The sequence below is a fragment of the Cinclus cinclus genome, unplaced genomic scaffold (genome assembly GCF_963662255.1).
Source record: "Cinclus cinclus unplaced genomic scaffold, bCinCin1.1 SCAFFOLD_325, whole genome shotgun sequence".
Taxonomy (NCBI): domain Eukaryota; kingdom Metazoa; phylum Chordata; class Aves; order Passeriformes; family Cinclidae; genus Cinclus; species Cinclus cinclus.
In genome coordinates, this window is record NW_026912238.1 from 655 (window position 1) to 17771 (window position 17117).

At 65.8% G+C, this 17117-nt stretch overlaps 1 protein-coding gene across 1 annotated transcript; it reads right to left on the reverse strand.

The window, feature by feature from the left end:
• Window positions 1–1145: 1145 nt before the first annotated feature.
• LOC134057643 (protein capicua homolog) lies at window positions 1146–15259 on the reverse strand (the record flags this gene model as incomplete). Its single annotated transcript, XM_062514615.1, is given in 13 exon segments — window positions 1146–1202; window positions 1683–1856; window positions 2797–2917; window positions 3657–3875; window positions 4962–5119; window positions 5121–5149; window positions 10790–11039; window positions 11041–11506; window positions 11508–12436; window positions 12438–13139; window positions 13823–13992; window positions 14447–14643; window positions 15150–15259. Coding segments are annotated over 13 exon segments (3582 nt in total), but the record flags the coding sequence as incomplete, so codon positions are not given.
• Window positions 15260–17117: the final 1858 nt, after the last annotated feature.

The window sequence follows — 17117 nt, forward strand, 5'->3', positions numbered from 1 at the left end:
ACCTCACCTGGGATCCTTCAAACCTCACCTGGGATCCTTCAAACCTCACCTGGGATCCTCAAACCTCACCTGGGATCCCTCAAACCTCACCTGGGATCCTTCAAACCTCACCTGGGATCCTCAAACCTCACCTGGGATCCTCAAACCTCACCTGGGATCCCTCAAACCTCACTGGGATCCTCAAACCTCACCTGGGATCCCTCAAACCTCACCTGGGATCCTTCAAACCTCACCTGGGATCCTTCAAACCTCACCTGGGATCCCTCAAACCTCACCTGGGATCCCTCAAACATCACCTGGAATCCTCAAACCTCACTGGGATCCTCAACCTCACCTGGGATCCCTCAAACCTCACCTGGGATCCTTCAAACATCACCTGGGATCCTTCAAACCTCACCTGGGATCCTCAAAACCTCACCTGGATCCTTCAAACCTCACCTGGGATCCTCAAACCTCACCTGGGATCCCTCAAACATCACCTGGGATCCTTCAAACCTCACCTGGGATCCCTCAAACCTCACCTGGGATCCTCAAAACCTCACCTGGGATCCTCAAACTCACCTGGGATCTTCAAACATCACCTGGGATCCTTCAACCTCACCTGGAATCCCTCAAACCTCACCTGGGATCCTCAAACCTCACCTGGGATCCCTCAAACCTCACCTGGGATTCCTCAAACCTCACCTGGATCCTTCAAACCTCACCTGGATCCCTCAAACCTCACCTGGGATCCCTCAACCTCACCTGGGATCCTCAAACATCACCTGGGATCCCTCAAACCTCACCTGGGACCCCAAAACCTCACCTGGGACCCCCAACCCCACCTGGGACCCCTCTAACCCCACCTGGGACCCCTCTAACCCCACCTGGGATCCTCAACCTCACCTGGGATCCCTCAAACCTCACCTGGGATCCTCAAACCCCACCTGGGACCCCTCTAACCCCACCTGGACCCCCCAAACCCCACCTGGGACCCTTCAGACCTCACCTGGAAGGCCAGGTCGTGGTACTGCTGTTTCTCGCGCCGGGCCCCAGCGCGTACCACCACTGCCCCATCCCCCCTGGGACCCCGAAAACCTGACCTGGGACCCCCCAAACCCCACCTGGGACCCCCCAAACCCCACCTGGGACCCTTCAGACCTCACCTGGAAGGCCAGGTCGTGGTACTGCTGTTTCTCGCGCGGCCCCAGCGCGTACCACCACTGCCCCATCCCCCTGGGACCCCCAAAACCTCACCTGGGACCCCCCAAACCCCACCTGGGACCCCTCTAACCCCACCTGGGATCCCTCTAACCCCACCTGGGACCCCTCTAACCCCACCTGGGACCCCCAAAACCTCACCTGGATCCCCCAAACCCCACCTGGGACCCCCCAAACCCCACCTGGGACCCTTCAGACCTCACCTGGAAGGCCAGGTCGTGGTACTGCTGTTTCTCGCGCGGCCCAGCGCGTACCACCACTGCCCCATCCCCCCTGGGACCCCCAAAACCTCACCTGGGACCCCCCAAACCCCACCTGGGACCCCTCTAACCCCACCTGGGATCCCTCTAACCCCACCTGGGATCCCTCTAACCCCACCTGGACCCCTCTAACCCCACCTGGGACCCCCAAAACCTCACCTGGGATCCCCCAAACCCCACCTGGGACCCCCCAAACCCCACCTGGGACCCTTCAGACCTCACCTGGAAGGCCAGGTCGTGGTACTGCTGTTTCTCGCGCGGCCCCAGCGCGTACCACCACTCTCCCAGGATCTTGCTGACGGTTCGTTTGTCCTGGTTCGGGTGTCTCTGGTGCACCAGGGCCCGGTGCCGCTTGCTGAAGATCATGAAGGCGTTCATGGGCCGGCGGATGTGGTCCTTTGTCCCGCTGCGGGGGGCGGGGTCAGCGCGGGACACGCCCGCGGAGGGGCGGGGTCAGTTTGACACGCCCAGGGAGGGGTGGGGTCAATGGGACACATCCAGGGAGGGGTGGGGTCAGTGGGACACGCCCCAGGGAGGGGTGGGGTCAGTGGGACACGCCCATGGAGGGGTGGGGTCAGTGGGACACACCCAGGGAGGGGTGGGGTCAGTGGGACACGCCCAGGGAGGGGAGGGGTCAGTGGGACACGCCCAGGGAGGGGAGGGGTCACTGGGACACACCCAGGGAGGGGTGGGATCAGTGGGACACACCCAGGGAGGGGCGTGGTCACATTCAGGGAGGGGCTGGGGTCAATGGAACGCGGCCAGGGAGGGGCGGGGTCATACCCAGGGTGGGGTGGGGTCAGTGTGACACACCCAGGGTGGGGTGGGGTCAATGGGACACACCCAGGGAGGGTGGAGTCAGTTTTATACACCCATGGAGGGGTGGGGTCAGTTTGACACACCCAGGGAGGGGTGGGGTCAATGGGACACGCCCATGGAGGGGTGGGGTCAGTTTGACACACCCAGGGAGGGGCGGGGTCAGTGGGACACACCCAGGGAGGGGTGGGGTCAGTGGGACACGCCCTGGGAGGGGTGGGGTCAGTGGGACACACCCAGGGAGGGGTGGGGTCACACCCAGGGAGGGGTGGGACACACCCTGGTGGATGGAGCCAAGGTGAGACCCCCACCCCTGGGGGGAGAATTTGGGGGGATTTTGGGGGGGGGGTTGGGCAAATTCTGGGGGAATTTCGGGGAACATTGTGGGGGGATTTTTAGGGGGAATTTCAGGAGATGCTTTGGGGGTGTTCTTGGGGTGTTCTTGGGTGGTTTCTTGGGGTGTTTTTGGGGTGTTCTTGGGGTGTTTTTGAGGTGTTCTTGGGGTGTTCTTGGGGCTCACCTTGCTGGGGCTGCGGCCGTCCTTGTCCCCCTCCTTGGGCAGGGCACTCAGGGACTGCGTCCGGCGCTTGCCCGGGGCCAGCGGGAGGGGCAGCTCTGGGGCCACGATGGAGGAGAGGAACCTGGGGGGACAGGGGGGGACAGTGAGGGGACGGGGGGGGATGGGAGGGGACAGGGGGGGGACGGGGGGGGGATGGGAGGGGACAGGGGGGGGAAAGGGAGGGGACAGGGGGGGACAGGAGGGGACAGGGAGGGGACAGGGGGGGGGATGGGAGGGGACAGGGGGGGACAGGAGGGGACAGGGAGGGGACAGGAGGGGACAGGGAGGGGACAGGTGGGGACGGGGGGGACAGGGAGGGGGACAGGTGGGGACAGGGGGGGGGGATGGGGAGGGGGGGGACAGTGAGGGATGGGAGGGGGACGGGGGGGGACAGGTGGGGACAGGGGGGGACAGTGAGGGGATGGGGAGGGGACAGGTGGGGACAGGGAGGGGACAGGGAGGGGACAGGAGGAGACGGGGGGGGACAGGTGGGGACGGGTGGGGACAGGTGGGGGACAGGTGGGGACAGGTGGGGACAGGTGGGGACGGAGAGGGGACGGAGAGGGGACGGAGAGGGGGACGGGGAGGGGGACGGGGGAGGGGACAGGTGGGGACAGGTGGGGACAGGGAGGGGACAGGGAGGGGACAGGGAGGGACAGGGAGGGGACAGGTGGGGACAGGTGGGGACAGGAGAGGGGGACAGGTGGGGACAGGGAGGGGACAGGGGAGGGGGACAGGTGGGGGACGGGGGGGGGACAGGTCACAAGAACACAGGGTCAGGTGCCCAGGTGAGGCTCAGGGGTGGCTCCTCCCCCACTCACGCGTCGTCGTGGTCACTCTCTGTCTCGCTGTCCGGCCGGGTGCCCCCCCCCGGGCGGGTTTCCTCCTCGCTGGGCGGGGGCCGTGGCCGCGGGGGGCGGGGCCGGAGGGGCCGCGGGGGGGGGGGGGGCTGGGGGGGGCGAGTGGCCCCCCCGCAGCGTCCGGGCTCCTGCCCGGGACCCCCCCGGGTCCGGGACCACGGCGGCCGACTCGGGGGGGCTCTGGGGGGACGGCAGGGGAGGGGGGGAGGGGGGGTCAGACCCGCCGGCCGCACCTGGGGGGTGACCAGGTGCGCCCCCGGGTTCAGTGGGTGTGTCCCAGGTGTGCGTGGGTGTGTCCCGGGTGTGCCCCGGGTTCAGTGGGTGCGTCCCAGGTGTGCGTGGGTGTGTCCCAGGTGTGTATGGGTCTGTCCCAGGTGTGCACCAGGTGTGCATGGGTGTGTCCCAGGTTCAGTGGGTGTGTCCCAGATGTGTGGGGTTGTGTCCCAGGTGTGCCTCAGGTTCAGTGGGTGTGTCCCAGGTGTGCCCCAGGTGCAATGGCTGTGTCCCAGGTGTGTGCGGCTGTGTCCCAGGTTCAGTGGGTGTGTCCCAGGTGTGTGTGGGTGTGTCCCAGGTTCAGTAGGTGTGTCCCAGGTGTGTGTGGGTGTGTCCCAGGTGTGTCCCAGCTTCAGTGGATGTGTCCCAGGTGTGTCCCAGGTTTCAGTAGGTGTGTCCCAGGTGTGTGTGGGTGTGTCCCAGGTGTGCCCCAGGTGCAATGGCTGTGTCCCAGGTGTGTGCGGCTGTGTCCCAGGTTCAGTGGGTGTGTCCCAGGTGTGTGTGGGTGTGTCCCAGGTTCAGTGGGTGTGTCCCAGGTGTGTGTGGGTGTGTCCCAGGTGTGTCCCAGGTATGTGTGGGTGTGTCCCAGGTGTGTGTGGGTGTGTCCCAGGTGTGTCCCAGGTTCAGTAGGTGTGTCCCCAGGTGTGTGGTGGGTGTGTCCCAGGTGTGTGTGGGTGTGTCCCAGGTGTGTGTGGGTGTGTCCCAGGTGTGTCCCAGGTGTGTGTGGGTGTGTCCCAGGTGTGTCCCAGGTGTGTCCCAGGTTCAGTAGGTGCGTCCCAGGTGTGTCCCAGGTGTGTGTGGGTGTGTCCCAGGTGTGTCCTAGGTTCAGTAGGTGTGTCCCAGGTGTGTCGCAGGTGTGTGTGGGTGTGTCCCAGGTGTGTCCCAGGTGTGTGTGGGTGTGTCCCAGGTGTGTCCCAGGTGTGTCCCAGGTTCAGTAGGTGTGTCCCAGGTGTGTCCCAGGTGTGTGTGGGTGTGTCCCAGGTGTGCCCCAGCCGCGTGCGGCTGTTCCCCAGGTGCGTCGCTCTCACCTTTGCTCTGCTGGCCCCCCGGGGGGGTGGGACACGGGCTGCAGGCCGGCCGGGGGGGTGGGGGGGGGCGTCGGGCTGGCTCGGGGCCAGGAACGGAACCAGGGAATGCCACGGGAACACCCGGGACCGAGCGCGGCTCCACGTTGGTCCAGACTGGGGGGGACAGGGGACAGCCGTGGCACACCCTGGCCACACCTGGCCACACCTGGGCACACCTGGGCACACCCTAGGTGTCCCCACAGGGGTCAGGTGACACCAGAGGTATCCCCCAAAAGGGTCAGGTGACACCAGAAGTGTCCCCAGAGGGGTCACGTGACCCCGGGGGTGTTCCCCACAATGGTCACGTGACACCGGGGGTGTCCCCACAACGGTCACGTGACACCCTAGGTGTCCCCACAGGGGTCAGGTGACACCCTAGGTGTCCCCACAGGGGTCATGTGACACCAGAAGTGTCGGGGTGGCCCCACATCAGTCACGTGACACCCTAGGTGTCCCCACAACGGTCACGTGACACCCTAGGTGTCCCCACAACGGTCACGTGACACCGGGGGTGTCCCCACATCAGTCACGTGACACCGGGGGTGTCCCCACAACGGTCACGTGACACCGGGGGTGTCCCCACAGGGATCACGTGACACCAGAGGTATCCCCCGCAGGTGTGTCACGACGGTCACGTGACACTGGGCGCGTCCCCCACACGTGGTCACGTGATGCCAACAGTGCCGCTCCACGCCGGTCACGTGACCCGGTCCGACCACGCTCCTGTCACCTGAGCCCCCAGTGCCACGCCCCAGCACACCTGGAATCACCTGAGAGCACCCAACATCACCTGAGAAACCCCAACATCACCTCAGAGCACCCAAAATCACCTGAGGACATCCAAGACCACCTCAGAATCCCCAAAAATCACCTGAGAAACCCAAAATTACACCTGAGCACCTAAAATCACCTGAGGACATGCAAGACCACCTCAGAATCCCCAAAAATCACCTGAGAAACCCCAAAATTACACCTGAGCACCTAAAAGCACCTGAGGACATGCAAGATCACCTCAGAATCCCCAAAAATCACCTCAGAGCACCCCAAAATCACCTGAGAAACCCTAAAATCACATCAGAGAGACCCCAAATCACCTGAGAACATCCAAGACCACCTCAGAGCACCCCAAAATCACCTGAGAAACCCCAAATCCCCTCACGGACGGAACACTTCATCACAAAACGCCCAAAAATCACCTCACAAACCCCGAAATTCCACCACAGAACCTCCAAAGTCACCTCAGAACCCACAAATCCCATCGGAATCCCCCAAAATCTCCCTCGGGGAGCCCAAAATCCCCTCAGGAAGCTGAAATCCCTCAGGAGCACCTCACAAAACTTCCAAAATCACCTCAGAACATCCAAAATCACCTCAGACTCCACAAATCCCCCCAGAACCCCCAAATCACCTCACGGACCCCAAAATCCCCACAAAGATCCATCGCAAAACCTCCAAAATCACCTCAGGAATCCAAAATCCCCTCAGGAACCCAAAATCGCCTCAGGAACCCCAAAATCCCTCAGGAACCCCAAAATCCTCCTCAGGAAACCCAAAATCCCCTCAGGAACCCAAAATCCTCCTCAGGAAACCCAAAATCCCCTCAAGAACCCCAAAATCCTCCTCAGGAAACCCAAAATCCCCTCAGGAAACCCAAAATCCCCTCAGGAAACCCAAAATCCTCCTCAGGAACCCCAAAATCCTCCTCAGGAAACCCAAAATCCTCCTCAGGAAACCCAAAATCCCCTCAGGAAACCCAAAATCCTCCTCAGGAAACCCAAAATCCCCTCAGGAACCCAAAATCCTCCTCAGGAAACCCAAAATCCCTCAGGAACCCAAAATCCTCCTCAGGAAACCCAAAATCCTCCTCAGGAACCCCAAAATCCTCTCAGGAAACCCAAAATCCTCCTCAGGAAACCAAAATCCCCTCAGGAACCCCAAAATCCTCCTCAGGAACCCCAAAATCCTCCTCAGGAAACCAAAATCCCTCAGGAACCCCAAAATCGCCTCAGGAAACCCAAAATCCCTCAGGAACCCAAAATCCCCTCAGGAAACCCAAAATCCTCCTCAGGAACCCCAAAATCCCCTCAGGAAACCCAAAATCCTCCTCAGGAAACCCAAAATCCTCCTCAGGAAACCCAAAATCCTCCTCAGGAAACCCAAAATCCCCTCAGGAAACCCAAAATCCCCTCAGGAAACCCAAAATCCTCCTCAGGAACCCCAAAATCCTCCTCAGGAAACCCAAAATCCTCCTCAGGAAACCCAAAATCCCCTCAGGAAACCCAAAATCCCCTCAGGAAACCCAAAATCCTCCTCAGGAACCCCAAAATCCTCCTCAGGAAACCCAAAATCCTCCTCAGGAAACCCAAAATCCCCTCAGGAAACCCAAAATCCCCACAAAAGTCCATCACAAAACCTCCAAAATCGGTTTAGAACACCCAAATTCCCTCAGAAACCCCAAATCCCCTCAGGAAACCCAAAATCCCTTCAAAGATCCATCACAAAACCTCCAAAATCACCTCAGGAACCCCAAAATCCCCTCAGGAAACCCAAAATCCCCTCAGGAACCCCAAAATCCCTTCAAAGATCCATCACAAAACCACCAAAATCACCTAGGAACACATAAATCCACTCAGGAAACCCAAAATTCCCTCAGGAACCCCAAAATCCCCTCAGGAACCCCAAAATCCCCTCAGGAAACCCAAAATCCCCACAAAGATCCATCACAAAACCTCCAAAATCGCCTCAGAACACCCAAATTCCCTCAGGAAACCCAAATCCCCTCAGGAACCCCAAAATTCTCTCAGGAAATCCAAAATCCCCACAAAGATCCATCACAAAAACTCCAAAATCGCCTCAGAACCCCAAAATCCCCTCAGGAACCCCAAAATCCCCTCAGGAAACCCAAAATCCTCTCATGAAACCCCAAAATCCCCTCAGGAACCCCAAAATCCCCTCAGGAACCCCAAAATCCCCACAAAAGTCCATCACAAAACCTCCAAAATCGGTTTAGAACACCCAAATTCCCTCAGAACACCCAAATCCCCTCAGGAAACCCAAAATCCCCTCAGGAACCCCAAAATCCCCACAAAAATCCATCACAAAACCTCCAAAATCGCCTCAGAACACCCAAAATCCCCTCAGGAACCCCAAAATCCCCGCAGGAACCCCAAAATCGCCTCACGGACCCCTCACAAAACCTCCCAGATCGCCTCAGAACCCCAAAATCCCCTCAGGAAACCCAAAATCTCCTCAGAACACCCAAATCCCCTCAGGAACCCCAAAATCGCCTCACGGACCCCTCACAAAACCTCCCAGATCGCCTCAGAACACCCAAAATCCCCCTCACGGAGCCCAAAACCCCCCTCACACCAAGCCCGCCATTCCCTCCCCAAACCCAAGCCCAAGCCCAAGCCGCCCCCCTCCCCCGTTTTTCCCCGCACCCCGAATCCTCCCCCCTCTCCCCTCATCCCTTCCCTTCCCTTCCCCTCCCCGCACTGACCGAACATGCCGAGGCCTCTGCGCGGGGCCGCGGCCGGGGGGAGGGCGGTGGAGGAGGACATGGCGGGGCCGCGGTTCGCTGCCGGAGGGTGAGGTTTGGAGGGGAGGGGAAGAGAAAGGGAGGGGAAAAGAGAGAGGAAGGCGAAGGGGGAGGGAAAGAAGGGAAGGTTTCTCCCCACCCCACCCCTCCTCCCCCCCTCCCCCCCCCCCCCCGGTACCGAGTTCGGTTTCTCCCGGGATGAAGAGGAGGAGGAAAAGGGGGGGAAGGGGAAGGGAGGGGGAAGGGGGGGGGGGGGTCCCGGTTCGGGGCCTCCGCCCGCGCCCGCCGCGCGCACCGGGGGGAGGGAACGGGCGCGCGCGCCGCCCCCCCTCTCCCCTTCCTCCTCCTCCTCCTCCTCCTCCTCCTCCTCCTCCCCTCACGCCGCTCCCGCCGCGCACGCGCGCCGGAACACTCTTCCCCCCCCCCCCCCCCCTCCCCCTTCACACCCTCCGCCGTCACGCCATTGGCCGGACGGGGCCGCGCGTCCGGCGCTCCCGAGCTCCCATTGGCCGCGGCGCGCGCGTATGCAAATGAGAGGGCGATCCCCCGCCTTTTCCCTTTTTTTTTTTTTTTTCCCCCCCTTCTCCCTCCCCCCCATCCCCTCCCCCTCCCCCTCCGCATGCACCGGCGGCGCCCGCGCGCGTATGCAAATGAGAGGGGGCTTCCCGCCCCCGCGCCGCGCGCTGATTGGACGGCGGGGAGCGCGTATGCAAATCAGAGGGGGCTTCCCGCCCCCGCGCCGCGCGCTGATTGGGCGGCGGGGAGAGCGTATGCAAATGAGGGCGCTCCCGCGCCTCCGCCTGGTTTGGGGGGGGGGGAAGAGGGGAGGAGATGCGCGCGCAGCGCCGCGGGGAGGCCACGCCCACCCCGGGCGGGAAAAGCCACGCCCACTCTGGGAACAGCGAGGCCACGCCCTCGGGGAGGTCGTGACGTCACTGCGACCAAAAAAAAAAGGCGATCTGACGCCACCGTGACGTCATCACGGCTGCGTAATGCCATCCTGACACGAGCCTGGTGCCTCTCTGATGTCACCGTGATGTCATCAGGTGGCTTTAAACCCACCACTACCACGGCAGCGCAGGCACTGTGACGTCACGGTGATGTCACCGCTACACCAGAAAACCCACCACGACAGAAACCGCGCCCATTGTGACGTCACCACGACGTCACAGTGATGCAACAACCCGCGATGACGGCTCTGCCCCCCCATGACGTCACTGTGATGTCACTGCGACACCACTGGTACCTCTATGACATCACTGACACCTCTGTAACGTCACTGTGATGTCACTGACACTGTGGTGACACCCCTATGATGTCACTGTGACCTTCCTATGACATCACTGACCTATCTGTGACGTCACTGACAGCTCTGTGATGTCACTTTGATAGCTCTGTGAAATCAGACACCTGCGTGACATCACTGTGACCTCCCTGGGATGTCACCAACCCCTCTGTGACATCACTGTGACCCCTCTATGGCATCACTGCTACCTGTGTGATGTCACTGACACACTGTGACGTCACTGCGACACCTGCGTGACATCACTGTGACAATGCTGTAACATCTCTGTGGCGTCACTGATACTGCTATGACATCACTGACACTGCTGTGACCGCCCTGTGACGTCACTGTGGCCTCTCTGTGACGTCACTGACACACGTGGGACGTCACTGTGATGTCTCTGTGACGTCACCGACACTGCGGTGACAGCCCTGTGATGTCACCGGACTCCCCTGTGACATCACCAATACTCCTATGACATCGCTGACACCTGTGTGACATCACTGTGACCTCCCTGTGACGTCACCAACCCCTTCTGTGACGTCACTGACACGTGTGACGTCACCGTGACACCTCTGCGACGTCACTGGCACCTGTGTGACGTCCCGGCGACGTCACTGACGCCGCGGTGACTCCCCTGTGACGTCACCGACAGAAGTGGGACGTCACTGTGACACCTGTGTGACGTCCCGGCGACGTCACTGACGCCGCGGTGACTCCCCTGTGACGTCACCAACAGAAGTGGGACGTCACTGTGACACCTGTGTGACGTCCCTGTGACGTCACCGACCCATCCGTGACGTCACTACCACTGCTGCGACGTCACCGAGTCTCCCCCCCCCCGCCCCCCGTGACGTCACCGTCGCCGTTATGACATCGCCGCCCCCTCCCCTCCCCTCCCCCCCTCCCCCCCGTCCCAGCCCCCCCCTACCTGTGCCGGGCCGGCCCATGACGATCTCCTTGCGGGGGGCCGGGGGGGTCCCGAAGTCTCCGGGCACCAGGAGGGGCAGGAGCGCGGCGGGGGAGGGGTGGAAGGCCACGGGGTGCAGGGGGGGACCCCCGAAAGCGGCGGGGGAGGGGGCGGCGGCGGGTGGGGGAGGGGCCCCTCCCCTCTCGGGGGGCGCGGCCGAGGGGGGAGGGGGGCGGCTCGGGGGGCGCAGGCGCCCGGCGTTGATGGGCACGGGGGCGGCCAGGGGGGGCTTTTGGGGAGGGGGGCAAGGGGCGGGGCCTGGCGGGGGGAGGGTCGGGCAGGGGAACCTCGGGGTTCCGAACGATCACCGGAGACCCCCGGGGAACCGCCGGGACCCTGCGGGCGCCGGGCCCGGGGTCGGCCGTGAGCCCCGCGGGGGAGCGGGGGGCGAATAACGGGGAGAGGGCTCGGAACATCGCCCCTCCCCCGCAGCCCCCCGCCCCTCCCCCGTCCTGCTCCGGCTCCGCTTTGCGCTTCCCGGGGCTCAGCGGAACCGTGAAGGTCAAACCGGGCTGGAAAACCGGGGGGACGCCGGACGGGGGTCGTGCGCGGGGCGGGGGGGGAGGGGGAGGAGGAGGAGGAGGAGGAGGGGGAGGAGGAGGAGGAGGAGGAGGAGGAGGGGGCGGGGGGCTCAGACCCTCACCGGGACGGGGGGTCCCGGAGCTCAGGTGCCGCCCCCCGGGCCCGGGGGGACGCGGTGACCGGGCTGAAATTGGCCGGGCGGAACCCGAACAGGGGAGAAGGGGACGGGGAGGGCGCGGGGGAGAACGGGGACTGCGTGGAGGCCGGCGAGAAGCTCGGGGTGCCCGAGCGGGAGCTGCCCAGGGACACGAGCATCACGGCGGCCTCGCACTCGTCGAACTCGAATCGCGACAGGTCGGGGTTGGCGGGAGGGGCCGCGGAGGGGTGAGCGCCCCCCAGGCGAGCTCGGCCGTCGCCCTCGCTCTCCCTCGAGGTCTCGTCGCCCCATTCGAAGTCGGCGCTGCCCCCTCGCGTTGCCGGCGGTCCCGGGGGTCCCGGGCGGGCCTCGGGGAGCCCCTCGAGCTCCTTGGTGCGCATGGAGAGGTGTCGGGAGCAGAAACCTCGGCGCTGCGACTCCTTGGTGCAGCCGTCCCGCGAGCACAGCCGCCGCCACTGCTTGCCGTTGAACTTCTTGCGGATCCCGTTCGGGGTGCAAACCACGTCCCCCTTCTTGTACTTGGGCTGAGGGGTCCCCGAGGGCTGCGGGACGGAGGAGGAGGACGACGACGAGGAAGACGAAGACGAGGACGAGGAAGAAGGAGCGGCGGGAGGAACGCCGGGCCGAGGAGGAGCCGGCGCCGCCGGAGCCGAGCTCAGCTTGGAAACTTCGGCGTCCTCCGGTTGTCTCGGGGCGCCCTCGTCCTCCTCTTCCTCGCCGTGCGGTCGCGGCGGCCACGGGGGTCTCAACAAGCGCAGCCCCGAGCGCGGAACCCACACGGGGGGCGCGGGGGGCGGCGGAGCGAAGCGCACCCGGTACGAGGGGGGTTTGGCGCTGATCTCCACCACCGTGCCCGGCCGGTAAAGCGTCTCGGCGGGATCCAAACGGGCGCAAACCGCGGTGCCCACACCCAGCGCTCCCGCGGGGGGGGGTGGCGTCCAGCACCACGGCCGGGGGGTCCCCGAGGAAGCCGCCCTCGAGGAAAGTGAGCCCGCGGTCTCCGGCGAATTGAACGCCCAGCTCGTGGCCGCGGCGGAGCTGCTTGACCACGGCCGGGCGGAAAACGCCGTCGTGGCGAGCCAGGACTCGTTGGCAACGGAGCCGGCGGAACGCGGCTTCCAGGGCGGGGGGGAGCGGGGGGATCGCCGGGAGGGGGCGCCGGGAGACCCCCGCCCTCGTCGGCCGAGTGCTCGCTGGCCGTGTCCGTGCTGGAGCAGCCGCTGCCGGAGGGGTCGCAGGAGGGGTCGCAGGAGGGGTCGCCCGGGGGGGGGTCGCCCGGGGGGAGGTCGCCCGGGTGGTCGCCCAAAAGATCTCCGGGCTCGCCGGTGGCCGGGGGGGTTTTTTTGCGGGGGGCGCGGGATTTGAAGGTGGTGGTCTTGCGGCTGGGTGGGGGAGGGTCGTCGGGGTGCGGGGAGGGGGAGGGGGGTGGTGAGGAGGGGGTGGCGGTGGGGGGGGTCGCTCAGGGGGTCGCCGCCGGCGGGGTCTTCGTCGCGGGGTTTGGGGGGTTTGGGGCGACCCGGAGGGGGGAGGCCGGCACGGGGACCCGAAGAGGAGGAGGAGGAGGAAGAGGAGGAGGAGGAGCCGCCGGCCTTCCTCGCCGGCTTCATCGTCCTCCCGCCGGGCCGTGGGGTCCTGCGGGGACACGGGGGGAGGGGTCAGAGAGGATGGGGGGGCGGGGGACGGGGGGAGGGGGCATCACCCCAAAATCACCGCGGGGATTGAGGGGTGACACTCGGGGGGAAGGGGCGGTACAGAGACCACCCAACCCCCCCAAATAAAAACCCCAAAGGGGGGGGGGGGGGGGGGGCAGGAAATGCTGGGAGTGACCCCTTCCCCCCCCGAAAACTGAGCCGAGACACCTCGGGGGAGGGGGGCTGCCCTAAAATTGTGGGGGGGTCACGGCCCCCCCCCGGGCCTTGTTGGGGGCGCAGGTGACACCGATAGGGGGAGGGGATTGAGTGACACTCGGGGACAGAGCGGGGGGAGGGGTCACCCCAAATCCCCCCCCGGGTGCGGAACCCCAAACTTTTGGGGGGGGGAGGGGGGAGAAAGGACACCCCAAAAGGGGAGCAGGGGGGAACTTTCCGGGTGGCTCCGCCCCTTCCCCGGGGGTGACACGTCACGAGACTCCTCCCCCCGTGCCCCTCCCCCTCTCCGCACCTTTCGGGGGTCTCCGTGCCCCCCCGTCCCCGTCCCCCGGTACCTGCGCCCCCCCCCCGCGGCCGCCGGGCCCGCGGGAGCCCCTTTTACTCCGGCCGACAAAATGGTGAATGAACCGGGAGCAGCCGCGGCCGCGGCCAATCAGCGCCCACAACCGCCAGATTGGCAGCTCCCCCGACCAATCCACACCGCCCTCCGCCGGCCGGCGTCCCGCCCACTCCCCGCTGACAGTGACCAATGGGGGCGCGCCGGGGGCGGGGCCGGGAGTACAGTAACCAATCGGAAGCGCCGTAGGCGGGGCCGAGGCCGCGTCCGGGCTTGTTTACTTTGAGGGGCGCCGGGAGGGGGGGGGGGGAGGGGGTGTTTGAAGGGGGCGGGGCCGCGCGGAGCACGCCGGGATCGCGCCCCCCCTTCCCTTCCCGCACACCCGCGGCCTACAACTCCCGGCGTGCCCCGCGGCGCGCGGCACCCCACGGGAAGGCGAGTCCGCCAGGACTCCACTTCCCAGCGTGTCCCGCGCGGCCCCGCCCCCCCCCGCTCACCCCCTCCCCCCGGTCCGGTTCTGACTGGGGGGGGGGAGAGGGGGAGGGGCGGCCGCACCCCCCGGCGGAACGCAGAGAGTGAGGGGGTGGGGGGGGAGGTGGGGGGGTGCGGCGGAAGGGTTCAGCGTGCGGTTTGCATCTCATTAGCATGTCATTAGCATATTGATGAGCTCACCCGGCCGCCGCTCCCGGCGCCTCCGGCCCCGTCCGGGCCCCTCGCGCTTCCCCCTCAGCAACAGCGGAGCCGCCGCCGGCAGCGGCCAATCAGCGGCCGCGCCGGCCCCGTGGCCACGCCCATCCCGCCCCCCACGTGGGCCCGGCGAGGGCGTGGCCAGCGTGGGCCAATGGCGAGCCGGGGCGGCCGAGCGATGAGGTCACCGCGGAGCGCCGCCATTGGCCGGAGGCTCGGACCAATCAGCGCGCGCGCCGCGGGGCTTGGGGGGGGGGTGGGTGGGGGGGGGCGTGTGTGACACGCTGGAGCCGCCGAGACCCCGCCCCCTCCACCGAGGCGCCGCCCCCTCCCTGGTCACGCCTCTTGCAGCTTTGGCCACTCCCCTTCCTGCGCACGCGCGTTCTCGGTTTCCCCAAAGCCCCTCCCCCTCTCAGGCCCCGCCCCCGCTGGGTCTTGGAGGGGGGGAGGGGAAGGGGGAGGGTCCTGTGGGCGTGGCCGAGCCCCGCCCCCTCCTGGGCTCATTAACCGCGGGCGGGAAGCTGAATAATTAATGAGGCTATTTATAGCCCGCGGGGGGGGAGGGGCGACGGCGCCGGGCGGGAGGGGGGAGGGGCGAGCTGCGAGCCACGTGCGGCTCCCACGTGCCCCGAGCGGCCCCGCCCCCCTTTCTCCCAAATATTTCCCAAATCCCATCCTGGGGGGGGGGGGAGGGGGGGAGCGTCCCCTCGGGGTGGGGGAGGGGAGAGGGGTCTCAGAGCCCTTCCCCACCCCCCCCGCAACCCCTCCCCCCCTTCCCAAATTCCGTCCGGCGGCTCCTTTAAGAGCGGAGTGGGCGTGATCCGGAGGCGCGCGGGGTGGGGGGCGGGGCTTGTTGCCATGGGGACGCGGCGGTGACGCCAGGGGGGGGGGGGGAAGGGGGGGAGGAGCGGTGGGCGTGTCCGGGCGGGGGTGGGGGAGGGGGCGGCGGAGGTTGGAGGAGGAGGGGGGGAGGGGGGGGGAGGGGGGGGGCCGCGATCGCGACGGCGGCGCCAGCGGAGCCATGAAGACTCCGGCGGACGCAGGTGAGGACCTTACCCCCCCCCACCCCCCCCAAAAAACAAAATCGGGGTGGGGGAGGGAAGGGGGAAACTTTTTTTTTTTTTCGGTGCGGGTGGGGGGGGATCCCCCCCACGCGGGAGGGGGAGGGGGAGGAACTTTGCTCCCCCCCCCCCCTCTCCCCCCCTAGCGATCCGCAAACTTTCCCTCCCCCCCCCCTCCCTCCTTCCCCTCCCCCCCCTCCCCCCACGTGGGGCCCCACGCGCGTGACCCTCCCCCCCTCCCCCCGCCCCCCCCCCGTTTGTGATTTTTGGGTGGGGGGGGGTCCAGCCCCCCCCCCTCCCCTCCCCCTACCTCTTTTCCCACCCCTCCCCCTCTTTCCCACGGGCCCCGCCGGAGTTTCGGGACCTGTTGCGTTCCCCTCCCCCCTCCTCGCCCTCCTCTCCCAAAAATCCACGACCCCCCCCCCCCCCCCCCCAATCGATCCTCGCGGGGGGGGGGTGGGGGAGGGGCTCGACCCCCCCCCTTCCCTCCCCCCGGTTTCCCACGGGGGGGGGGGGCGGCTCCTCCCCTCCCCACGCGTGGGGGGGTGCGTGGGGGAGGGGCGCTGCCACGTTGTGTGTTTTGGAAGGGGGGGGAAGGGGGGGGGCGTGGGTTTGGCCCCTCCCCCCCGCGGGTTGTGGTGGGGGGAGGGGAAGGGGGGGACGCGGAATTTTGGGGCGGTTCGGGGTTCGTTAGCGCGGGGGGGGGGGTGGGGGGGGGCGCTGTTAATTGGAGTTCCCTCATTGGGGGAGGGGGCTCGCCCCCTCCCCCCCCCCCCAGTTGAAACTTGGCCACTCCCCTCGCTCAGACCACGCCCCCTCCCGTTTTGGCCACGCCCCCTCCCCCAGCGCCGACAGCGCCCCCTGCTGGACGGGGCTCCCACCCCACCCCCCCCAAAAAAAAAAAAGGGTGTGGGGGAGGGGCTGAGCCCGGGGGAGGGGTCTCAAAGTTTGGGAGTTTGGGGAAAGATCCCAAAAGTTGAAACGTCCCGAAATTTGGGGCTCCCGGGACCCCCCCGGGGGCAATTTTGGGATTCTGCCCCTCGGTGGGGGGGGGAGGGGGGGGAGGGGGAGACCCCCACATTTGGGATCATTTTGGGGTCTCAACTTTTTTTGTTTTTTTTTTTTTTTTTTTGGGGGGTGGGCGGGGGGAGGGGAGGGGTTTCCCTTAATTTTGGCTCCTCCTGAGGGGGGGGTCCCCGATTTTCTCTGGGGTTGGATTTGGGGTCCCCGTTTCTTTTTGGGGACCTTTTGGGGGGGGGGTCCCTGGGAAGTTTTGGGGTCTCTGGGGGGGGTCCTTGACAGATTTTGGGCCCATCCTGAGGGGTCCCGGTCCCCATTTGGGGATCCCTGAGGGGTTTTGTTGTTTTGTTTTTTTTTTTTTTGGGGGGGGGGGGTGATTCTTTTGTGGGTCCCGCCCCTCCCCCCCCTCCCCCCCTCCCCCCCCTCCCGGGGGTCTCGAGAACAGAGCCCCCATTGACAGCGATGACGTCACCGCCGGCCCGGCCGAGAACAGACCCCGAGTGTGTCCGGCCCCTCCCCCACCCCCAGACCCCACCCCCAGACCCCTCCCCCACCGGGCCCACCGCCAGCACTGGGGGGGGGGGGGAAGGGGGGAGGGGCTTGAGGCGCCCCCAGACCCAGAAAAGCCAAAATTGGG